At 38.8% G+C, this 26,535-nt stretch overlaps 1 protein-coding gene across 4 annotated transcripts in view; it reads left to right on the forward strand.

Annotated features, from left to right (window-relative positions):
* Positions 1–699: 699 nt before the first annotated feature.
* Positions 700–26,535, forward strand: part of BCAR3 (BCAR3 adaptor protein, NSP family member) — a 61,556-nt gene continuing 35,720 nt past the window's right edge. The window contains exons 1-3 of one of the 4 annotated variants that reach the window (XM_063165692.1): positions 700–786; positions 2,343–2,457; positions 15,821–16,145. In XM_063165692.1, coding sequence (XP_063021762.1) covers positions 700–786; positions 2,343–2,457; positions 15,821–16,145 — 527 coding nt within the window. Of the gene's footprint in view, positions 787–2,342; positions 2,458–9,653; positions 9,776–9,941; positions 10,019–15,820; positions 16,146–26,535 lie in introns of those variants that run through there. The other 3 variants (XM_063165695.1, XM_063165693.1, XM_063165694.1) reach the window with 3 other exon arrangements.

Raw genomic sequence — 26,535 nt, forward strand, 5'->3', positions numbered from 1 at the left:
TAATGTCTATCTTTTATTTCATCTTAGCAACTGGGGAAAAAAGTAATGAAAAATATTTTCATTTACAGATAACTCAAATTCAAATGACATAATGAGAACAAACTGTAGAATTCTTTCAGTTGCTTTTTTCCTTAGAAATATTCTGTAACAGGTTGACTTTAGCTATGTCCCCACCTTGGACAAACACCCACCACAGAATCTTAGTCATTTTGACTGTCTTACAGAGAATGCAGTTTCATTCACACCCTTCATATTCTTACAGAAAACATTGTTCCTTTTGCCATTCCTCTTCATTTAATGTCTTCTTCAATGTGTCATACATGTAAGAAGAATGACATTGCCACTGAATGAGTACTGAGAAACATTCTTTGAATACAAAGGCTGAATGTATTTTAATTGATACTGCAGCATCAAGTGACTCTGTTGATTCATCTAAAAGATTATTTCAGCTGCAAGAACTAAACAAAATATAGTATTCAACATTCCCTGCTTGTATGAGGATTGCAATGAAACAGTGAATTAAAGGTAAAAATCTTAATGCGCCGATAGCTACCTCTTACCCTGCAGCCAAAAAAAGGCCATAATAGTGGAACTTGCATTTGTGAAGTGCTTTCTGAGTTCAGTTTAACATTCCTAAGCAATGTTATTTGTAATTTGGTTTTGTTTTTCAGAGTCATAGGCATTGGGAAGGAATAGATAATGAAGTATCTACCCATTTCGAACTGGCTGGCCCAGCTTGGACTTGCAGAATATTGCACACTCTTTGAACAATATGATGGCATAGAGGTGAGAATTGTCCTTTTTCAATAAAATTCTTGAGAAAATATTAAGATCTTTAAAGCTGCTAAAAAAACCCCAACCAAAATGTGCCTATAAAAGTTTCAGTTGTGTTACCCTAAGCATCTGCTGTTCAGTACTGGAGTTCTCAAACAATCTTAGTTGTGTTCCTTCTTACAACCTTTTTGCTGAAGTCTGAAGAGCAAGCATATTGCATTTTTAGTCCTTTGTTGTCTTTATTGGAGGATGATTTTGGGATTTGGAAGATATTGAGTCTTTGAGAAAACCAGTGGGACCCTTTGTCACTGTTGCCAAAGCTGAAAAATCATTTCTACTGACATGTGAATTCGACATTAGTACCAGCTTTTGCATTTGGGCAAACCAAGAAAGGAATAAATTAGAAGTAAGAATTATGCAGGTCTCGACTTTCATGTTATTAGTTACATATGAGTTACCATTTGAGAAAGAATATTACATTCTCAGGCATGACTTTAGGTCTCCAACAGTGAGAACTTTTTTTTCTTTTAAAACAGTATTAGCTAGTGGCCTAAGAAATTGAGGCATTCAGTAATTTGACCATTACTCAGTCTAAAGCAAATAATGTCAGGCTTTTGAAGCAGTTTTAGTTTGAAAGAAAGATTTCTAAATTACAGTTTCAGAAATAGTGGTTCACGCTAGAAATTCTGTGTCAATTGTCTTATTATTTACACAGCGAATCAATCTCATTTTGTGTTTTGGGATCTGAATTGCAAATCTCCATTAGAAAAAGCTACTTCCAGTAACATGACTTGCTAGTAACAGAATACTGTACATTCTATGTACCTCTCTTTATCTTATTTACAGTGAAAATACAGAACAGTAAAAATATTAAGAAATGTATTTTGATATATTTTCTATTTGCTCTGAAAGTTTTCATCATCAAGTGAAGTTTTGTACCCACTTATAAATGGACATCAAATTGAAATTCTGTACTTCTTTGTAAATAATGTCTGGAGTTATTCAGCAGCATATTTTGAAAGTAAAATAGTAATAAGTTTTTATAGAGAGTGGATTAAAGAGAACAGTTCAGGTTTCATTACTCAAATGCATTATATGGAAATTCTTGTTCTTCAAAACAATTTCACAAGTTATTTTATCTATTATTACAGTGAATATCCTCTCCATTATACAAAAGATTCCTTTCTAAAATCATTATTCCTATCAGTTCATGCTGAGATTTATCTTCCTTCATTAATTAATGCAATGGGAATACTAGCACTTTGGGGATTTTTCTTTTTTTTTTTTACTCAAAGGACTCATAGTTTCCAGGAACTCTGCAGCTAAGCTGACCAGAGTTGTTTTGATAAAGAACTGAGAGACAAGGCCTTAATGTTTTAAAAGTAAAATGCCTTATTCCTACCATGATGTACCTTATCATGACAAGGGGCCTTCATATAAAATATGAATATACTCACATTTGCTGTTAGGTAACTTATGGTACCAGAAACAGCAAACATATCTGAAAGACACTTGAATTCTCCAGAATTAACAGTATAATATTTTCCTTATTCTGGCATTTGCCACAGGACTTATTCCATCTTACAGAAGTTGATCTTAGAAAACTGGGAATTGAAAATCAAGGCCACCGAACACACCTCATTTCCAATATCCTGCTGCTTCAGGAGGTAAAACACAAGAGAGGTAAGAGTTCTGTGCTGTCTCCTAAAGATTGAGGAATGAGCTAAGGCAACCCGAGCTTCCCTGCCCCAAAGGATGATAAACAAATACCCTGATCCAGCCTGGGATACTGCTCTGAATGCAGATCACAGGGGGACTTTACACAGACAATAAGAGGAATTGTTAAACATTAGTTTAACAAAAATCAAACATCCACATTTTGGCATGGATTTACAAAATAATATACCCTGTATTTTTTATAAAAGTTGTCATTTAGAAAAGGTTTCGCTTTTATTTCCATTTCTATTGCTCTCACAATCTTCATCTTAACAAAACACAGTAATGTTTACATACCATAATTGGCGGAAGTCTGAGTCACAAATATCTTCCTCATTTGGAAAGATCACATCAGAAGGTCTAAACCCAGGTAATTTGTGTACATCCCACCTCATCCCTGCTGAGGAGAGGATGAGTGCTTGCACAGTTCTGACCCTTCTTTTCCATTAGGGACTTTGCTGTGAATTAAGACTTGATCACTGCATCATTTGTTGTTTTTATCAGCTCAGTATCAAAATTCAACTCAAATTCATGAGAGTTGGAACAAGCCCTGTAAGACATTCTAGACTGAGTAGAAGGGTATAGTGAGAAGTTATTCAGCTATGACTTGTATTGGGTATTTTGAGAATTGTTCACAAGATAATGAGATATAAATATTGTGTGTTCTGTCCAATAATTCTTCAGATCACTGCCAAAGGTTTTTGCAAATTTAATGTGAAGCACTTAGTTATTTGGCTAACAGTCCTGCTGTTACATTCTCTTGGTCAAGATAAGACTTCTGCACCATGTGTAGAAATTGATTAATCATAAAATGTGTTTAGCTACTGAAGTTCTTAGTAGGAGCTAGAACTGATTGTGTACAAGTAGGTCACTGTAGTTCCTCAATGTTTTCTGACAAGTTCAATATTGATTTAACAATTACACAATTTCTACAGCTCATAGGTTTGACTGTCTTAAAATATGAATGTAAATATGATGTTTTTGTAACTGCTACTGTGAACAGATTAGGAAATAATTTCAGTTGATGATTGCAGTGAAACTGGATGTGTTTCAATTGGTATCTGGTTTTGTGTGCATTAGGACTGTGTTTTGTAATCTTTTCAGGTACTGAAGTGTGGAATGTATTACAGTTGTCAATGCAGCATTGTTTTTCAGGGCTGGTTTACAGGTTTTCAATGCAGCACTACACTTTTCAAACTCTCATTGACATGGTAAATTGATTTGTAGATAGTTATGCAACATTTCATTCATCTCAACAGAATGTTCCAACACATGATTGTTCAGCTTCAGATATGTTAAGTCTACATCAAATCTTGATGTATTGCTGATGACTTCAGTGAATATGAATTTGAGTCAAAATTTTTCCTTTTAAAATGATGTGTGTGTATATAATTTTTTTCCCTCCCCAGACGCAGATTTTGCAAGGTGACAGCATGATGCCATTTTGGTTTTGTTTTTTCTTTTGGCAGTTAATTGCTAGGACTCTTTAAGCTAAATTCTAGTAAAATTAGTGCTGGTTCATATTTTTATGGGCCTTTATCTTGAGCAATGTCTCCATTCACTGTTGGGTTTTAGCTAATGATAATTAAATGTATAATTGAATTATGTGCTTGAAAAAAATACAGACACAATAATCTCCAAGTTCTGTTTACACTAGGGTATTTGCATCCTCAGTTTCATTGCCTATTGTATTAAGGATTTCTGGGAAGGTTGAAAACAGATCAGCTCAGTCAGTCATACATGAGTGCAGACTGGTTTGTTTTCACAGTAGGGACTAATGGTTGTTATCTGGTCTCCAGCCTATTATGACACAGTTTTGTTTTGTGTCTGTCTTTGACAGAATGCTGTGTCTAGGAGCAAAGTGCCTAATCAGTTACACTTGTTTCCCAACACTGAACTTTGCTGTAGTCAGACATGAGAGAAAATTTCTAAAATTTTCAATTCTAGTAATTAAATGCTAATGTCCTACTAATGTACTTACTTGGATCAGAGCAAAGGCTGGCTATCTTCTCTGTGTGCTGTTATTTTGAGCTCTAAACAGCAACATTGTATTTGATGCTGGTTCAACAGTTTCCAGAGAGTGCTTCAAGTGATAAGTCACCTTCAGCAAATAAGCATTTTCACAGGGCTAAAAGTGACATTAAATTTTGGGAGTATTTGTGAAAATATTTTCCTGTTTTCTAAAATATCTTGATTCTGAAATGACTTTGAACAGGACATGTCTCAGTACATTTGGATTCCATTTGATTCATCCTGTCTAACTCTAGCAACTTGGGCTGTGTTTCCACAGTAATTAATACCAAGATCTGTGCATTGACATAATGCCCAGCAACACATTAGAGCTGGATGAAACATGTGCACATGATCACATATCTGTTGAATTAGGCTGAGTACACAATACAAAGGTCACTGGCTTGATGCTTTTATGCCATCTTTATGGCAGTCAGTGATAGGGAAGTGAGTGGGGCAACTGATTTTTGAGTGCCATTAGCTAATCAGTAGGAAAATAAATATTCAAAATTGTTACACCACTTCAGCCCAGCAAAATAATAGTGGATCAGTGATTTGAATAATGGGGCTCTGATATTTTTGATCTGAACCAGAAAACTTAAATGCTGCTGTACCGTGGACTGTAATTGAAGCTACACATTCTAGTGCTTTTGCTCTTTGAAACATTACAAATGCAGCCAGAGTGCTTTGGGGCAGTGCTATGTAGTGTCAACCTGTCAGATTCCAACCTCATGCTAAAGCATGCTGGTAACTTTGCCAACAGAGGGAGAGGAAGCTTTGAACAGTTTGATCTGCATGACAGAGGTGGCATTGCTACCTGTGTGGTCTGTTTTGCTCCTACTGAGAGACACAAGGATTTGGAGTTTTTTGCTTTCTCTGTTTGAGAAAGTCAGTAATGTAAATGCTGTTACAGAGTTGTTAACAAACACCTCTGACAGTACTATTTCATCTACTGAAAGTTCCAAATTTGCTTACTGGTGCTTTCTCACACTGTTTATTCTTGCCTCTACATCAGTAATGTTTGAAATGAAAAACATCTGTCATGGGCAAGGAGAGGCTGGTAATTCCCATGTATCTGAGACTTTTTACAGAAACATGGAGAAACAGAAACTCGGAGTGAGTCTTAGATCCCCAGTAACAGTTCCACCACTGCTAAAAGCAAAGAGGAAAACAGGCCCTCTGGTAAAAAGGAACCCAAAAGACCTTGACCACCTTCTTTCCAGTTTAAGGTATCATTTACCAAAACTAGTCAATAAAAGAAAACTGGATTTAGTGCCATTTTACCAGTGTATTTTGAACTTTTGAAACAGGTCTGTCTAATAAATGCCAGCACAAGTTGCTTCACATGATTTTCAATACCAAATTTAAAGAGGGGGAAAGGGACACAACATATTATTGCCACAGAATCTGTGTGGTTTATTTTTAATAATTTTTTAATTACTAATTATTTTTTGTTCAAGATGATTGTTTTCTTGTATTATATCTGACAATGAGTTGATGTAACTCTTGAAACTCTCTTGCTGTACTACAACATTGTTTGCAAAATGATCAGCTATGGGATGTGTCTGCTTGCAAGCTTTTCTGAGACTGGGAATTGCAAGGTTTCTGAACACCAACTCCTAACAGGTAATTCCTTGGGAGTTTCTGAAGGACCTTGTGTCTCCAGACCCAAGACATATCAAATAGCAAGAGATCATGTTGGTAGATTAATTATGGAGGTCTGGATGGGTGCTGACTAAACTTGCCTGTTTCAGCTGGCAGCCAGGGAGGACATTAGAAAGTAGAGTTGCCATAGCTCATAGTTTTCAAAATTAATATTGTCAGATTCCGAGAGCTGAAGCATTTTTCAAGTCATATAATCATTTTTATTTGCCACGATGTCTTTGACTAACTTGAAAATTACCAGCAAATAAACTTAATTTCCTAGCCAACAGCTATGATCATTACTTTTTCTATGTGGCATCTGTGGGGAGTCAAGGCTTGAGTGTAGTATTTTGTTTATTGGGGTCCTTTTTATTCTAAGACAAGTCTATAGTAGCAACTGGCTTTGACTTTTGTTTATGAGGGCATCTACATGGACTGCTGTGTGAGCAATCCACACATGCCACATCCTCATCATGTGTAGCTACTACTGCATTTTATCACTGCAGAGCAGTGCTTTTGGAGCGAATGGGTTTTCTCCTGGCTATGTGAAGAAGACTGGAATTCTGACATTTAAGGACAAATTGAAATTTCCCAGTGAATTCACTTCTTGTGTCCCATTGTTTCCTTTGTTTCTGTAAGCCAAGCACATTTGAAAATGGTCTCAAGAACTGGCAAGTACTTTTATGCCAACTCTTGGCATAATTAAAGCATGCAGGCCATAGCAGCACAGGTCTTGGGACCTGTGTCCCAGTTGTGTTCCTCCTCATGTATCTGTTCAGTTAGCTGCTTTTCTGGGTGTCTTTGCAGGTGGAAAGATGCACCTGTACATACTCCCCTCCTTCAGAACGCCGACGTCAAGGGTGGCCACAGGAGGCCCCAGCAATGTGTGATGTGTGGCCAGCACACTGCTGCTTTCTCAGCCTCCCTCAGGGTGGTGTCACCAAGGACACTGCTCCAGTGCTCCTGTCTGTGGCAAGGTGATTCACAGACAGTGTGATGCCTTACAGATAAACAGATGGCTCAGGGTATGGCAGGTTAAAATGAATGCTGATGGGGAGGGCTTGACAGAGGTGCTGTACTCCTTTCAGGACATTGATGCTTCCAGACTCCATCCCACAGCTCAGTGAACTCATTTCCAAAGTAGATAGAAAGTATGAAAACAACAAAGCTTTGCAATGAGGAATTTGATCTAGTTTAATCTGGAGTAACTCGCAGCCAGTGGGGCTATTGTAGGCAGTCCTGTGAATTTTTCCCTCTTGCATCCTGTAGGCAAATTCTCTTTAACAACTTTGCATCAAGTATATGCAAGGATGGGTTGTGTAAATTGTTAAATGTGAAGACAAAGACCAATTTTCAGTTTCACCTGAAGACAAAACAAAATTTTAGGAAAAGAATGTAATGACTCATGCAAGTAAGAGTAATCACAGTTTAGGGAGGGCTGCCCAGCTACAATCCCATTACTTAGCACATAGTCATGCTCCCGAGGAAGTTACTGCCCCTTTTCTGGTTCTTAGTCATAAAAAAATGACAAGCATGACACTACTTCCTATGTAACTACAGTGCCTAAAAATTTCCTGAGTGATTAGAATCAGCCAGTAGGGACAATGTTATGTGTCAACTGATCAGAGGTTTTGGCATGGTTTGAAATGTCTTTCACCTGAACTGTGGAACGTGTGGTTTAGATAGAGGAGCACGACATTTTCCTTTATTTAATGAGGAAAATAATAGTTTGCACTTGTGTAGCATCTTCCACTTGATAAGCTGATAGAGTACTATACAGTGTTCCCTGTGAAAAATAACTACCAGTGTGATGTATGTTACAAAAATGTTAGTGTATGTCATACAGGAAGTAGGTGGGTCAGAATACTACAACTGAATCTGAAATCCATGCATCTTAGCTCCTCTTTCTGTATTCTCACCCTAATGCCATTTTTCTTGCACTGGACATATTGGTGAGGCATTTTGGTGTTCAACATGAGATCCCAGTCTGGTGTTCTTTAGTTCCAAATTTTCCATTTGGGGGAAAACAATTGACAAAAGAACAGAGTGAGGTTTTGGTGTGCAGTTAAGTCTTGTTTTATGTGAAATTAGTTTGAATTTAGATCTTAACTTCAAGGCTCTGTTCAGTGCCAATAGGATGATATAATTTTTTGTAATTTGTTGAGAGAAAAATATAGAAGTCTGTCTGTCAGCATGCCACAAGCAGTGACTTATGTTCCAGCACCAGTGAATGGTTCTTTTCGAAATCTATTGTGTTTCACATTTACCTCAACTCTTCTGCTTTGGAAGTTGTTGTAAACAGTGTGTGGCAACACCAGCACTGATAATGCTTCCCTACCGCTCATGCCTGCCTTAAGGTACTGGTGTTGCTAGGGGAAGGGGAACACCAGTCAGAGTGCTACTGAGCCTCCTTTACCATAGTGTACTCAATAAATTTAATTTTCTATTCTTCTGGCTCTGTCCCTTACTGAATATTTCTGCCTTTATTTTCCTTTCTCTTATTTTACACTAAATTTCATCTTATTTGAGCTTTCTTATGCAAACATTCTACTCATATCTATGAACATTCCTAGACTTTCCCAAGAATTTTTATCTCCTAACACCGACTTCAGCAACTTATGTGATGGCTAAAGAATCCTGTCTGAGTGTGCCTTGGTTTGTACTAAAGCAAAATCCCTGTGGCTGAGGCAATGGTACAGCTGACGGTGCTCGAGGTAATTAGTTGAAAATGAAGGTTGTATCTATAATTATCTCATTGTTTTGAAGGTATATTTTACAAAAGGAGGGTAGGTGACCATCTGTTCGGCAGGAGCTCCAGAATCTGTACAGCTATTTGACCCTTTGTTGTAGAAGATGCGTTTCATCCCACCAACCTGTTGCACGAATAACTTCACGCGGCTTGGTAGTTAGAGGGGGCGCCTACCAACGCAAGTAAATTGTGTGTGTGAAGTACGTAAAAGGCTCTGAATCGCCCGTGAATAGGGTGGGTTTAGCGAACTGTTAATTTTTGCTGTAGTGCTAATTTGAGAGACGCAGTTATGGAGGCGAAGTTGTTAAATCCATGGAAAAGGGCATGGGGAGGGCCGGGCCCGCGGGGGGCTGGTGCTCCGGGGGCTCAGCCCGAGCGGCCCGGAGGGTGTGGCCGGGGCCGAAGGCAGCGCCCGGGGCTGCGCAGCGCCCGCAGCCGCCGGAGCCGCCCCCGCCCCAGGTGAGGGGCGCCCGTCAGGGGCTCGTGGGGCGGGCGAGGCACGCAACCGGGCCCGGGCTGTCGCGGACCGGGCAGCGGGCGATAGGGCGCTCGGGAAGGCTCCGGTTGAGTCACCCTTAAGTAATCGCGAACTGCGCTTCTTTGGAGCGAGCTGGTGCTGGCTACGCGCCGGCTCCTGCCGCGGCACGGCCAGACCTGGGGCTCTCCCACAACGTCCCGGCTCGTTTTCTGGCAGCTCCGCACCGCTGCTGTGGCGGGTCCGGCCTCCGGCCGCCCCTCGCGGCTGCCCGGCTGCCCGCTCCGGTTCCGCGGCCCCGAGGGAGGGGCCCGGGCGGGACTCGCTGCCCGGAGGGCGCTTGGCCGGGACAGACGCTCCCGCCGATCCGCAGGAAGCCTGGAGAGGAGCAGCCGTGATCAGAGCCGGTAACTGCGGGGACAGCGCTGAGCTGTCGGGCACAGGATGCAGAGCTGGTTTGGGGTGCGAGTGTGTCCGGGTGTCGCCCTGTCCCCGCACCGCTGCGGGGCAGGGGGCGCGGGAGCAGGGCAGGGCTGGCCTGCGGGCTGCTGGAAATGCCGTAGCTGTGACACTGACGACCGAGACGTTGGATCCAAGTGCTTAGGTTTTGTGGGCATTGATCCCATGGAAAGCTGTTAAATATAAAACAGGTATAAAACACTGGTGTGTACTCAGGATCCCGAGATACTTCTCTGAGTAGAGAGAAAAGAAACGCTGTGTCCTTCCCCCCGAATTTGTGATTTCTGAAAGTCAGCGTTAGTTCGAAATTATTTAAAGTGGTCTGTTCTCTTTTTTTTTTCTTTTTTTCTTTTTTTCTTTTTTTTTTTTGTGGGAACAGAGAAGCAGTCAAAATAAATTGCTTCCTTTACCAGAGAAGGAACAAAAGGTTGTATTTTTGAAGCATTGGCTAAAAAACCCCTTAGATTTGACTGTAACCTTGGTAAAGTTCTCTGTTTCTGCCAGCAAAATGGGGAGAGAAGGTTTATTTCAAGTCAAGGTTTCATATTGTTCAGGATTACTGAGCTAACTGATTAGGCACTTGTATTTCAGAGATAATTTCATGGCCAAATGAAGAAAGCTGTACTTATTATTGAATAATCTTCAATGATCACTTTTTCTTGGCATTTTTTATAGATATGAAGTCATTCTACATGTAAAAAATCTCAAAGAGAAGTATGGGGTTGATCTGTTTCTCTCATCTTGAAAAAAAAAAGACATTTCAAAAATAGTTTATCTGGGCTGTGTGTTTGGTGTTGCACAAGAATAATAGTTAAAAATAACATTTTAAATATGCAGCTCAAGGATGTACGGGGGGAGGGTGGAAATTGTGTGGCATATATATAGAGAGAGAAGGATAGCATGAGCATTGTGATAGCACTCCAAGACTCTTTGGAAGCAGTGACCTGACTAATCTTGTGGGGATGTTTGATGTTTGACAGACTCATGTTTTTTTCTGATAGTAGCTTAAAGCCTTTGAACTACTGCATGTGCTTTCTCAGTCTATGTCTCTGTATCATAACAGACTGTAGGTTCTTGGACCTTAATATTTTTCTCAAAGTCTTGTGACATGCTTGCTAGACAAGCTACTGCATCAGATTCTCTTTTTCATTACAAAAGCAGAAAATACAGATTGCAGATAGCTGCTTCCAAGGCATTTTTGGGAGCAGAAATCCTTTCTTTTTTGTCACAATAATGAAGAATGCTGCACTGCTTCTAGGGAGACAAGAACATGAAATCCATGTTGCATTTATAATGGCTACAGTTTTGATTGTATTTATTCCTATGTTCACTTTAAAGGCTTTTAAGTCATGCTTTTTCTTTTTCCCTTATTTTCTTATTGCACACACACAAAAAAAAATTCTGAGGAAATTAATCTGCCATTTTGTCCTGGCCTTGACTTTCTTCACCATTAAGAATGTTCCCTTCCTTTTTTTTTTTTTTCTGTGCACATCTGCATAGTGCATGCAAATATGCCAAGTAACTTAGCAGGGAGAAGAGAGTAATGGATCTTCCACTTGTTGAAATTTATTGTTGCTTATTTCAAGGGAGGCTTATTTCAAGGGAGGGAGGAATTTGTGAGGAGATTTGACGTAGCAAAAGTACACAGAGTTTTCACAAAAGTTTACTCCATCTCTTAAATACCTGAGAACACACAGGTGAATATCTTAAACCATGGTCAAGCCCTCTTAGCTTCATAGCCTATATAATGGTAAAGATTGGTTTATGATAACACTAGGTATCAACTCCAGTGATTCTGATCTATGAAAGAGAATCACTTAAATGCCAGATCAGTAAGACTGTGAGAAAAATGTGGGTCTTTTAATGTCCAAAACTGATTTGGATCTGAGTTTTTAACTCTGAGTTTTGAAATAGCTTGGGAGTTTGATTTGAAATTCTGAAATTGTTTTTCTGTTTGCTTTTATGAGGTTTCCACTAGCATGAGTATATACAGCCTTGGAATGTTTATTATGCCATTCATGCATCTCTGAGGCTGAACTGAAGATTTCCCTTTCTTTCACTTCTCTTCCTCCAATATATTGAAACAGAAAAGTAGAAGCCACTGCCATTAGTTGTATTATCTTGTGCTGTGGAAGGGACACCTAATCCTATACCTGAGTCACTTTGAATGAACCATCAGAACACTTCCTCAGGCTGTGTGAACATCACAAAGATTTCATGAGGACAAGCTGAGCCAGAAAATTTGGATTTGCACCCCAAAGATGGCACAAGCAGAAGGATATTTAGTGTGTTGTTTTAGGGAACTGAAAGTTATTTATTTCATTGTTCATGTTTATTTTTGTTTTGAGCAATGATGTGAAGAAACCAAATCCCAGCTGTTTGGACTTGTCTCCCAGATACGTATTTTATTTTATGTCCAGTCTCCTACTGTTTTCCTAAATGCCATGTTGATTTGTACTTGCTCACCCTCACCTAACAATTCTGTTCCCATCTATTTCTTCCAAATTACAAACTGAAGGAAGAGAAGTGCCACTTTATGTATAAATACAAATTCATTTGCCATTTTTAACATTATATTGGCACAAGTCCATCTTGTTAACACCTAGTTAGGAGAAATTTGCATGACTTCCAAAGTGTTCTGTTTTGTTAGTTGCTGCGTTTTGACAAATAGGAATGTGTACTGTTAGATTTCAGTTCCTTTTGAGCCATTGTTCTGTTACAATTTCTACCATTTCTGTTGCTGATTGCATAATGGTCAATGTTCAAGGCACACTGTCTCTTAGGGAGTGAAATTTTCAGGGTTTCTATATCTGGCAAAGTCAAACATTCTTTGAATCATATACTAAAGTATTTGAGACATTCCAGAGTCTTCAGCTGAAGAGGCTTCCACTTTCCAGCATTTATATTCAATAAAAGAAAACTGGATGGATGGTTTGGCAGGAGCTTTTGTTGCCAAGCTGATTGCAAGTTCTCTGTTAATATTTATGAAGAATATATAGTACAGCACATGGGCAAGCAGATAAACGTGTGGTGGAAGCTAGCAGGCCTGTTGTTCTCAGTTTTGTTTGGGTTTTTTGTTTGGGTTGGTTTTTTATTTGTTTGGGTTTTGTTTTATGACTTTTTTGTTTGTTTGGGATTTTTTGAGGGGGTTTTAAAGAGGTTTTGTAGGGAGGATTGTTAGAAATATTATCGAAGCTGCACACATACTTGTGGCTACATGTATTGCAAGTTCTTGAGTGCAGATATTTCTGTACTAACTGTGGAACTCTACCTTGATTCCTCAAAACAATACTCAGGTATGAATTTGAGGATTAGGTATTGAATTTGTGAGTCATGTGAGTACTACTAAAAAGAAGCAACTATTAGGTCAGCTCTGGGAGTTTGGTTTTGATTCTTAAGGGCTTCTTAGGAGTAGGGGTGAAATAGAAAATGCTATACATCAGGGGGTGGTTAATTTGTTGAAAACTCTCAGACTGTTGGGTTAAAACCTGGGTTGCTGTAAGAATTACCTTCTGATTGGCTTAGGAGAGGGAATTCTCAGCTTTCTTTGTGGATCCTCAAACATGAAGTGGTTGACAATTTCATGTCACAGTAAGCCTATTGTGGACTCATCATTAAAGCAAAGCTTTCTGTGCTTATTTTAATTACAGCTTGGGTTTGCCACCTGCTTGCAGATAATGTGTTCCATTTCAGCACAGCCATGGGAACCTTGCAGGAAAAGCTAAGGAGAACTCTCTCACTGGATAACCTGAACTAAACCAGTTGGAATTCAGGGGTTTGGGGGTGGCCTTTATATAAACCAATAAGAAAGTACAATAATGAAATACAGACTCTCAGCAGGCCTTGAAAGGAGAGCAACACCATTTGTGCCATATGAGCCAGGTAGCTTCCAATTTTTCAGAGTCCATGAAGAGGGTTTCTTGCTTTTCTACAGTGAATACACAAAGTTGAGTTTCAAATGACTGTGTAAATGATAAGAAGTCTTTTCCCCCCAATTGTTAGAGATAATTTATATCATTCTATTCTAAAGTAATTTATATAATTCTATTCTAATAATAAGAAACAAGCTCAGTGAGTTTGCTTTAGCTAGAGAAGGTTGCAGGTTTGTAGTAAGCATTTGCATTTTAAATCTTCCTATCTTTATGCCAGTTCTTTTGCTTAGAACACTTGTCCTGCAAAACTAACTTTACAGCAATTATTATTGTGAAAATAATTATGTGATATTTTTAGTACTTGCCAAAACTAGCAGAAGCTGTGTCCTTCAACCACATTATAAATGGAGAGATTATTTAGTCTTTCACATCACATCAGTGTGATAATTTATGGCAGAATTTTTGTGAGAATGTATTTTGGTTTCTTTAGGATTTTGTATTTTATTTGTATCTGCATGACAAAAAATGTCAGTTCTTTGCCAACACCTCAAATCTTTTCTACTCTTTTCATCAAGAGATGTGACCAGATTCAAACAGATTCTCCCTAGGCAAAAGTGCTATTCCCAGAGACTTTTCTACTATAGTGCATAGTACCTGTGCTCTGGCAGAGACTTCGCAAATTGAAAAGTGAAAAAAAAAAAAAAAAAAAGTATTACTAAGTATTTATTGTAGGACTTTCAGTACAGGAGAATTGGGAGGGGATTTGTTGTTGAAGTCTGAAAACCTTGTCCAGCTGGTGAATCTCTACAGTGCAAGTAATAGGGAAAAGCAGAATTTTTACATACTTTGATATCGGCTTTAGCGTTGCTGTTAAAGTTAAGCCTGTTACTATAACCTCTGAGTAGAAGTAACAGTGCAGAAACATTTTGATGGTAGCTGTGATGCTAAGGTGGAGCAGGAGGACTATAGAGGCACTGCTGTTTTCCTTGCAACACCTGTGCATTCCCCAAAACAGGAGGAATTCTTGTGCAGCTGTGAGCTGCTGACTTCCAGGCTGCTGGGCCTTCAGGGTGCTCCTCTTATTTTTCAGTATGGAGCTTGACTGAGGTCAGAACAGATTCGCCCTGTCCATAACTGTTATTTCCAGAAGCACTTCTGCTTTCTGAGTTCATATCAATCTCTGCAGCGTCTGTGGCTGTTCCAGTTTCTATGGGGAGTCCCTGGCTGATGAACACCTAGGTTAAATAATACAGGGCTGCTTGTCCTTTAGGTCTGGTGGTGTGTTCCAGAGTGGCTTTTGCAGGCTAATACAACCCCATAGGATAAGGCAGCAGTCTGTCTTCTGCAATACAATGCTATAAACTGAGCACAGGGCAGCATTTTTGGAGGAACAGAACTGTAATTTGTTAATGAGCCTGAAGTGTTGGTCTCACAAAGCTTTTTGCTCACGCTAACAGAAAAACCTGTACTGTATGGCAAACTGCAACTGATAGTACCAGAGACTGACAGCTTTGCAAATCTGTGTGTCAACAGCCATTTGAGCTAGCAGGCTGAGCATGCTGAAGAAGAGAATTCCAGTAATCTGCTCCTGCCCTTATCTCTTGGGTAGAGCCGTTTAGTTTACAGCCTGTTAGAAATATGTGACCAGTTATCTGCTAGATTTATTACTTGAGCAAGACTCCTTAGCAACAGGTTTTTCCTCACAGTGTGCCAGCTACGGGTTAAAAAACATATTCTTCCAAACCAAGCTGTAGTGTCCTTTATTTTTTGAAAAATATTCTTAAAGCTTTGCTTGTTGTCAGTAATTCAAGTTGATGTCTGAATCTACAGAAGATGTGGAAAAGCAAAAAAGAGGAACTTGATGGATAAAAATGGGGAATTGCTCATGGCCTGCTTTTGCATGTTTGTCCAGATTGGTTGTTTTTTGGTTTTAACATGTATAAAGTTACATACATGTGTGCTTGGTGTGCATTGGCATCAGCATGACTGGGTCTTGAGGTATCTGCCTCAATGCAAAGCAGAAATTCAGTTTCAGATACCTTTGTTAGTCATGCTACTTAACTTCCTTTAAGGGCTTTGATGATTGATATCCAGTAAGCAATCTTGGTTTTGTTTTTCCAGAACCAATAATGATAGCTGCAGGAAAATTTTCAAGTCTTCCCAGAAACGGCCCAGTGAACCACCAGTTCTCGTTAGCTTCTTCCATGGATCTTTTGACCACAAAACCTTCACCAATTGAGCATCGCTCAAACTCCTTCCAAGGCATCTCTATCCATGGCACTCTGCCCAGGAAGAAGAGGGGAACAGTTCCCCCTAGGTCTTGTGATATGTTCAGCCACGTGGGAACGTTGCCTTACACCAGAGCCTGGCAGCAGCCACCTTTTGGACAGGGCGTTATAGAAGAGTACCCTCCAGAAAATGGAAAGAGCAGCAAACTCCATGCCAGGTATGTTGTAAAACCTTAGTTTACATATGTTACTTGTGTAGGGATTATTACATATTCTTCTAGGCCTCTAAAGGCCCAGTCATAGGTACAGCTGTTAACTATAACTAAGTTAGGTTTTCTCCCTAGTACTCAATTTCGGTCTTGATGGAAGACCTAAATAATTTTGAATGACTGTGTCTTGCCTTGCATGTTTAAAAGGTATAATATTGTGTGTACTATTCCCATGGAGGAAATCTTTTTAAGTTACTGAATTGCTTTGACATGACTCTTTGCATTGTAACAGAGCAATTTTAAACAAGAAGTCATAACTGTTCAAACTTGGTTTTGATTTGTATTCAATGCAATATGGATGGAGGGCTGAGGAAAAGGAGAGTGGTGTTCCAGCTGCCTCAGATCTTGAGTTACATGTAGGCCTTCATGAAAACTTAGTGGAACCCAATGTACACTGAGCTAATGACAAATTATCCCTGTTTATTATCCCTGCCTGACTTTGTGGTTAACATATGCAAAGTTCTTGGGAACGACCCATACTCTTTTAGCCATCCTTTATTTTGGGAACTTATTATCATCACTGATATTTCATTGCTTACAAAAAGTAATTAATTTTGTAAATGTCCTTTTTGTTTGTTTTGTTTTGATATTGAGTTCTATAAAATGGGAAAAAAATTACCTGCTAACACAAGAAAAATTCAGTGTAATGCAATGGATCAGTTAAAGACATAGAAATGAGAGAATGTTTGGTTGCTTGGCTGGTGGAGTTAAAGGCTGAGAAAAGATACCCAAATTATAAGTTCTGAATTAGGATTTATAGCCTTGATGTGTCCATCACTACAGGTTTTTTGTTTTCAAGTCTTGTGAGTGAAGAAGAGTTCTAATTAGGTAAGGTTGTATGCGTAGAGTGGTTTTCTTATGCTTTTTGCTTGTTCTTTATGGGATCAAGCTTTCTTCTCACCTAAAAAAAAGACTTTCTTCTCTATACCCTATTCATTTTAAAAGAAGAAAGTCCCTAAGTGGGTGTAGTACTCCTCTGTCACTGATCTGTGAGCTTTTTATTTTTTTCATGAACTAGCTTTTAAACATCATTTGCTTCTTTTATTTACAAAGAATAAGCCCAGCTGGTGAGAATAGGAAAATAATAATGAACTGTGTCATTCCTAATGGAATTCTTCTGATTCTGAAATTTTTCTGATGACTTGGAGAAATTATCTTGTCAATTTTCAATGCAATAAGAATGTGTTCTCTTCTTCGTTTGTGAATGTACATCTCTGTTAGTTAGTTCAAGGGGGGAAAAAAGTTTTCTTTGAGTAAGCTGACAAGTTTTAGAGTCTCTTGGAAATAATTAAATGCCCAGAGTTAGAATCAGCTGAGTTCTTGAAAGGTAGTTTTGTTAGCTAAAGAAGAATTCACTCTTGAAAGTGAAAAAATTCTCTTTTAAAAGAGAATTCTCATTTTAGCATATTAAACTAAAGCTGCTTGTGTGTAATGTTCTTTATTATCTGACATTGATAATTAAACCTAAATGAAGCTTAATTGTAATTTCCCTTTGACCTAGTCCATGGGTTATCTTTATTTAGCTCTGCCTTGTATTATGGTACCTTTACTTAAAGGAAAATTGTTCAAATTCCCATCTGTTGCTAGAACCAGTAGCTTTTTTTGGCCTGTGTCATGTGGCTGCCATCAGTAAACCCAAAATCTCCACTGCATTCAGGTGATTATGGTCCTTCATGAGTGGCATTACAGTTTAGCAGACTTGTGGCATGTTCGTGCTTTTTCATTAATGCGGCCAAACGTCCCTCAAATCAACAGGACCTAAAAGCAATGCAGAATTATCCCTGTCACAGTGGGTTTGAGTGTGGTGATAAAGCAGCTATCAAAGGCCTGTTTTGACAACCTGTGCCATTTCAGTTGGATGTCAGCAGTACTCAGGTAGTCTTGGGTTAACCAGTAGTTATCTCTGTGGGTCTGGTACTGGCTCTGATACAAACGTACTTGAATGTTATCTCATTGTAGAGATGCAAGGAATTTCTGAGACATTATAAAGAGGATGGAATAGGGCAAAGACATGCAAATATCCCAGAGCAAAACTAGATTCCAGCATTGATACCATGCTGACTGTTTCATGAGGCAGTGTGATTGCAAGAGAGAGCAGAACAAGGGATTGCTTCTTGGACTGTCTGTCAGCTGACAGCTCTGGTATTCTCTGTTCCTAAACTCATCACCTCCACATTCAGCACTAAGTGATGTCCTCAAGTGCCATATCCAAACTTTTTTACACACTTTCAGGAATGGCAACTCCACCACTTCTCTGGGCAGTCTTTTACAATGCTTTACAACCCTTCCGGTGGGAAAAAAATTCCTAATAAATGTATTACTAATAATCTAAAGCTCCCTTGGTGCAACTTGAGGCCATCTCCTCTTGTCCTCTTCGTGCTGACAGTTGTTGCTTTATTGGTAAGCCAAACTACACACCAGGGAAAGAAGAGGAGAGGGGCATGAGGCAAATTCTGAAGATTTTTTTTCTCCAGTTGAGGTTTGAGTTGAAGTTAGTACTGTTGCAAGATACAAGGATCACAGAATGCTGTGAGAAAGAAATGTATCTTTGATAGATACCCTGCTGTCAAACAGGTTCTAAGGTTGTTTTGTGGGGAGAGGAGTAATGCAAGTGGTGTGATGGGTTCAACATTGTGTTGTCAGTGAGTCAGGCTAATAAAGATGTGATCTTCACAATCACTTAAAAGACAGTGAAGAAGAGAAACGATACTCCTTTCTCAGTACTGGTAATTCCTCTATTGCCTGCAAATAGCTTGTATTCCTGTTGAAATAAACAGGGTTTGTGACACAATTAAGTGAAATTCAGTTTAGTAGGAGCTCCAGTGTGAAATTGTAAATTGTTAAGATGTCAGAAATAGGATCTGGGTTTGCACAAAGTTGATGCTGTTGATGGCCATGATGCTTTGAAAGAATTTAATGTCAATTTTAGGATGGACAGATTAGCACAGCAATAAAAGCAAAGCTAGACACAATATCTTAGAAATAAGATTATTAATTTTTTTGTGCAGTTTGTAGAGTTACATGCCTTTTTTAAAAACCCTTAGTATTTCAATAGCCGTAGTGTCCACTTAGAAATTTAGTATTTGAAAGAAAGAAAAATGAGTTAATTTTGCCTTTGCCCTGTACGTGTAATGTAGGATTCTTTAGAATAGAATTTTGGATATTTTGGGGGAAACTGTGGCCACACATTTGAGTTTAATCACTGTCTTTCCTCTGCTGAGCCTACCCCTAGGAAGTGTTGAAGCACACCATCTGCCAGAAATGATCCCTCTAAGTTTTTGTGCTAATTAAAGCTTTAAAACAAAGTTGACATTAATTCACACTGGCTGTTTCACATTATACAGGAGATTTGTGAGTATGTGCTGGTTTAATTTCTGTTTACTAGCTCTCTTTGCAGTAGCCATTTCGTTTGCTGGGACGTGTAAGGACAATTTTTTGTTGAAATTCCATTCTTTGTCTATACAGACATTTAAAAAATTGAGTCACTGATAAACAGTAGGGTTGTATTGTTCAAACTGGCTTGGAATCAAAATACTTTGTGCATTTCTCTAAATAATGTAACATGCCCTGGGTGCTTTGTTTTATCACTATTTATGAGAGGGCCTGACCTACCAACTGGTGAGAATTCAATTTTTTTCCCCTGTTTTTGAAGCTGTAGTTTTAACTGTGTATGAATTTGAAGTGTTGAGTTGTAACTACAGAGCTATAATTTTAATCTTTTCTTCTTTGCTTCTGCTTTAATTTTCTATTCGCAAGTCCACGAAATTCCTGGCTATGCTGTAAGTCCTGATTGTGATTATACTTACAACACTGCTGTTTTTATTGTTGTGGCTACAAACAATTCATTTTTGTAGGTAGACAAGGCATAGCAGCTTTTCTTTTGCAGTGCCAAGATATCAAGCATGAATTGTCCATATCAGTTTTTTTGACATGGTTCAAGCATGTTAAAAAAGAAAGAAATAAATCTGGCAGGTGTGAGGAGCCATGGGAGACAAGATTTTTCTTGGCTTGATTCTTTCACTAAGGAAATGGGCAGACCAGTAGCTCTTAATGTCTTCCAGTGCTCATTGAACCTTATTGCAAAAGATCAAAATGTGATAAAGCTAAAGTGCATTTTATAGACTGGCCCTAATTATTTACACACAGGTGCAAAGAATTCACTTATTTTCTGTAGTTCTGAAAGTATGGTAAGTGTGTGTGACTGCATATTTAGCTCGACTTCAGTCTCTTATTTTGAGTACTGGTCAGCAGAGTTTTTTCCTCTTGTTTTTCTACGTCAGCTGCTTCAGATGAAGTGCTCTCATCTAGCACTGGACTTTGTACTGCTGTAGCAGAGAGTAGAGTAGATTAGTTTATCTGGTCATTTAGGATGTTCTGTTCTCTTCTGAATTTCTGATCTTCAAGGCTCTGCATGTTTGGCTGGATGATCCTCTCATACTTGTCTCATGTAACTCTCAAGGAAAAAATAAAAATATGTTCAATTTTAACCTTGACTAATGCCACTGACATTAACAGGGTAACTTCATCAGCATAAAGCTGAGCAGGCTCACTGTTCTCTAGAGTGCTTGCCCTTGTCCTTGGAGGGCAGAACATTTGGAAGTTGGGCAAGGTGTTAGTCTTGGAGTAGAAGCTATGAATTACTAAATTCTGCATTCCCAAAACTGTTCCTGTTCTCTTAGTAGTATTACCACAATAGATCAGGCCTGCTGAAGTCCTTGAACTCACAGTTGAATTATAAAGGAAAAGAGTTGGCAAGGCTGTGCTTGGTGAGGAGAACACTATTCAGGAATTTGCTTTATCCTTGTCAGAATTTGCAGCCTGTTTGCTTCCCCAGATGCTGCAAATTCTGCTTTTCTTTGGATTTGGAGAAAGGGGTGGATCAGATATTTGGACAGCATTTTTTTTTCTAATTAGTGATTTTGAAAACATGATTTGTTGGATAATTTTAATTTGAATTTGTGCTATGTTTTTTATATTAATACTGTATGTACACTTGAATGATTCGGTGCACTTTCAAAGTGAAAAATAATTTTTATCAATGTTTTAATATATCAAGTAAAATAAATATTTTGTATGTTTCCTGTGGGGCGTAAAGTGAGTAATACTGGGGGGGTTTTGTTTATGAAATTCAATGTAGTTCTTCAAGTATGAAAATATTTGCAAGATTACCAGGAAGAAGACCAGTGTCTTGGTTCCCTTTTAAATTTTAGCATAAGGTGGGAGGAGTTTTTATAAATGCACAGAATTTTGAAAGTAAAAATAGTTACAGTTTTGGTGTAAGGCCTGAAACTACCTCTTAGTGTGAGTTTTGTTTTTAAAAAAACCTGAACCAAAATGTTTATATGTGGTTGTGTTTCTTTAATAAGAGTAACACAAGTTGAATTTGGGGCTAGTGAATATCTCATTGACTTCTTCCATGCACAGGTTTTTCCAATGGAAGAATTCCTTAGATGTTGCCAGTACTTCATGCTTTTTGTCACAGATTTTCTCATTCTCTCTCTTGTTTGTCCTGTTCACACGTGCACCTGCAGATCTCTGCTGTCTCAGAGGTGGAGCAGAGCTCCCCACTAAAGCTGGGAGATGTTTGTGGTAGAAGGAATGCTGTGTTGGATAAGCAGAGAATAGCTACTGTTATCTGCTTACATTCAGTTTCAAATCCTCTTATCCTTTAACTCTAGGGCTTTATTCTGTTTTGGCTTGTCTACCTTTTCTTTTTAGCCCTTCTGGCCTTTGTCGGGTTCACATTATTCTGTTGTGAAGTTCTACTTCACCCCTTTGTTCCCATTTGATGCTCACATCCTCTTTCTTTGCTTCATGGACATAGGCCTGCAGAACCAAGCTCCACTTCTAGATTTTTATGGGGATTTTGGAAATCTGTCCATGTGGGATCTTCAGAGAGGGAAATGAGGAAAACAGGATTAAATGTTTCAAAAAGAGAGACCATCTCTCCAGCATTAAAGATTAATTAAACCACAGTCCTTCAGCTTCTGAGCAGAGGAACTGAAGTTCCTTATGGGATGAACACAGTTGTATCATCATTTGAAATTAATTGTGGGATCATAACCTTATTGTTAATGAACAACTTGCCAGGTAAATTTGAGCCCAAATCCCTCAAAGCCCCTATCAAAATTTGTCAGTGTTGTTTTTCAAAAACTTCCTGAAAACTTTTTTTTTTTCTGGCTGTTTATTCTTTGAGCAGAGGACACTATATGTGGTGGGAAGTTTCTTGAATTACTCCTTCTGTCACACCCAAAGTTCCTTCCCTGCCTCTGCTGTTTTCTGGTCTCTTTTGTAAGTGTTATGGAGTGCCCTATTAAGTTGTAATAAGGGCTATATTGCTTCCTCATCCTGCCTCCTGTTCATATGTGAGCATTTGGTTTCATTTCTGCCCCTTTATGCTCTAAACAGTAGTTAAATGTTACATAGGGGAGCATTTTCCTAATGGTGACTTGCCATATCCAATGCAGAGAGGCATCTGATGTGATGAGCTTGCTTAAGTGGGCTGAGGGAACAGACAGGGAGGACAGTTCTTCCTCCCACTATTGTCTTCTTCAGTGCTAAAACCTCGTATTAGTATTCCTATGATTCTGTCCAAATACACATTCCTGAAAGATCTATTTGCAGGGGGAAAACCATACTTTGTGAAAAAAGTATACCTAGAGTTAGATGCATTTCAGATTAATAATGAAGACACTGATTCTACTGAACGTTGGTCAGTGGGGTTTTTTTGAATATGCCATATTCATTTAGTAAGTTTATATTGATTTTGAACACCTAAAATTTTGTGGCACTGGATTCAGGATAACTGTACAGCGACTGAAACACTCATTGTAAAGAATTGCCAGCTGAAGATATAAGTCAACAGCACATACACAAAGGCAACAGCACATATATAATCCAGTTTGTAGTTACAGTGTCTGTTTTGGATAAGCAATAGTCTTGCTGCCCAACCATTACTTTCATAGAATAGGTCTTGGGATAAAAGATTTAAGAAGGGCTTTGAAGGACAGAGTTTTTTGTCTTTGGTAGGCCTAAATGTTAAGGAAAATAGAGGAAAAAGAATGGAGATGGCTAGTCTGAGCTTTTGACCAGGTTGTAGAGACTGGTACTGTGTGTGGTGCAGAAAGAGAAATTCTTCTGGAAAAGGTTAAAAAAATGGTGTCGATTTTTCTGCTGCAATAGGTTAACTGGAGCAAGTTAGAGGGATCCAGATTGAAGTGGTAAATGTAAATAGCTGCAACATTATCTCTGCTGGGGCATTCTGAACAAATAGGATTGAGATTTTATTTAATCCAAGGAAAAGTACATTGGATCTCTTCTGGAGTTTTAATTACTGGAGTCCCTGCTGTTCCTGTGTGAGCTGCAGGTCATCACACAGTTAGTCATAGCAGTTTGCACTTGTTTCCACTGGTGTTGGAATGAGTCATGTCCATGGTTCTGTGCAGCTGGAGGCAGAAGGGTGGAATGCCCTCAGGAATGCAGCAGAAGTGCGTGTGTGAAGCAGAAGCTGCTGGGGGATAAAATCAGTGGATCTTTTGCTCTAGTTTGCAGTACAAATAAAATCAGTCTGTGCTGCATACACTGAAACATGCCATGTCCAGCATGCTCCAACTTGCACCTTCATACTTCAGTAGTGTGTATTTCAAACATCTACAGAGATGGAGAGATTTCAAAGACACAAACTGAAGAAGGCATGTGATCCATCTGATCATTTTACAGCAGTTCTGTCTGTGGTAGCAGCCATGCAGCAGCTTGGTACATTTTCAGGGTCTCAGGCTCCCTTTGAGCCTCTATTGTCTTCACTCAGATTTGGCATTGGCACTATTGGTGTTGGAACTATTGAGAAGATAGTTCTCATTATTTCTCTTTCAATGGGGTAGAAAAGAAAATGTCCCCAGGAAAAGTCCCTTTAAAATAAATGGACAAATATATTTTCATATATCAAACACTGGCAATGTGTCCCAATGTTTTTCCCACAGGTACAGCTATAAAAGTGTGAAGTAGCACAAAGCTGACTCAGGGCTAATCAATTTCTAACACTGTAAGAATATTTATATGGGAGTTGAATGATAGGGAGGATTTGGGAAATTTGATGATACTGTTGTGTCTGCACTGACTGCACTGCACTGAAATTCTGTTAAAGTTATCACAGCTAATTTATAATTGTAGCTGATTTTTCTGTGAGAATGCCAAGGGCCTGGAAAATGCAGATGCTTCATATGGCTTAGTGTGTAAAGGTCTGCAGGATTTTTTATAGCATCAAGAATGAGAGGAGGTCATGTACAATGTTAGAAAGATGGAGGTTTTCATAGAATCAAACAGCTAAAGATTACAGCATGTCTGCTTAAAGATTTTTTATTGAAGCAGTCCTATAGAGAACTGTTGGACAAACTGCAGAGTGAAAAACAGATGATGTCTGAGTTACTGAGATTCTGGCTATTCTCTAGCACTCACTGAACTGAATAATGGGTGTTAGGATTGAACACCAGGATTCAGCTTTTCAGTTCCAGCATTGATTGTGATTATGTAAGAATTTTATCAAATATTTTAGAAGAGTGAGTAGTTACCAGGATGTTAAGGTTTTCTTTACCCAGTTTTCGTGTTTCGTTGCTCATTGTCTTCAAATCCATGCAGGATTTGAAACTGGCAGTATGACAGTGTTTAGTTTGCCATACCAGAAGTGTGATTCAAGTTGCTTACAGTGATTTTTTTTCCCCCTTCATTTTAGCTAGTGACTGTTCATGGTGACAGCTTCAAAAGGGCCTTTTTTTTTTAATCTTTGAATTCTCCCCACACATTTGGCCATTGTTCAGAAATGTTGGGAAGTAGAGAAATAGCACAGTAACAGCTGAATTCTGTCCCCCTGTCTCATCTCAGTCAGCTCTAGTTATATTTTGAAGGGGTCCTCATACAATGATTATTCCTATTTTCTGGGAAGTTAATGTTGTTTCTCAGAGTGGTCAAATGTCTCACTACTTGCTCATAGACAGTCAATGCCAACCAGGATGACACCAAACACTTCATTGTTGCAGCAAATGTTGCTATGGGGAGATGAAGAGGGAAGCAAAAGAGCAACTTCATGGTTTTTGTTTTCTCGCCTTCATCTCTTTCTGGGCTTGCTGAAGCACCACGCTTGTTTGCAAGCTCTGTGTATTTTCTTGGCCATAACAGCAAGAAACCCATACATGAAAAAAAAGCACAGAAGAATCTTGATAAGAATCTTGAAACTGGAGTGAAAAGAAATTGAGATCATTTCCAAGGACGACCAGGGACAGATTAAAGGGTTGTATGTCTGCAAGATCAGCCAGCAGTGAAAAAGGGGTTGTCAGATGTCAGTCTCTAGAGAGAATGTGTTTCTGGCTAGGAAAAGCCTCAGAATCATGAGGGCTAAGATTCTGGTCAGATATTACTGGAGGGGTGTTTTTGCTTCCACAGATTCCACACAGACCTTGTGTGTGTGGAAGAGGCAACAGAGGATTTACACTACTCAGGAGAATGCCTTAATTGCATGTAGCAAGTCAGGTGCTTTTTTTCTTCTTTTTTGTTCCTATGATTAAAAACGTGCTGGAAAGGGATTTTGTTTTGTCATGAAATGAGGTGATAGCAAGAGGTGGCAGCAATAGCAATACCCAAAACAGATGTGGGAGTCTGCTTGCATCCCTCTCATAAATTCCTTTCTGTGGCAGAATGGGTAAAGAGCATGAAGCCAATACTGTGTGTCCTACTGCATACTTACCTCAGCTTGAGGTCTTCTGAAAACTTCTCTGTTCCAGGGACATCATTCTGTTATAAATAGGCTTTTTATCTGAGTGGAAGTAGGTCTTATCTGATTATTAGGAAACCAAAATGCATAATAAAATCCAGTAATAATAAAACTGTGAGCCCACAGTTTACACAGGACTGGTTGACTTATGTGCAGACTCTAATACATCATAAATGTTGTAGGTAAACAGGTGCAAATGAATACAGCTGTAAAGTCAAGCTTTTTATGAAGACAAACATTAGCATTATTTGAAAGGTAATAAAATCTGATGAAAGATAAGAAAATATTGTTGAAACCAACCTTCAGTTAAATCGATTCTAAGAGATGGCAGAACCTGCTACTGTCTTTCATCTGATCTGTTAGTCATCTGAAAGTATTAATTTTTTTTCTACAGATCTTCTAATATAATAAATGAGAATGTAGGTTCATAATTTTTTAAGATTCTTTGAGAGGGAAAACGAAAAGCAAAAACTTACCTTATATTTTTCTTATCTTCATGACGACATAGATGTCCTTCACTGGTAGCCCATGGCATAAAGAAACATCATTGCCAACAGAGAGCTGAGATTCAGGAGT

The sequence above is a fragment of the Melospiza melodia genome, chromosome 11 (assembly GCF_035770615.1).
Source record: "Melospiza melodia melodia isolate bMelMel2 chromosome 11, bMelMel2.pri, whole genome shotgun sequence".
NCBI lineage: Eukaryota > Metazoa > Chordata > Aves > Passeriformes > Passerellidae > Melospiza > Melospiza melodia.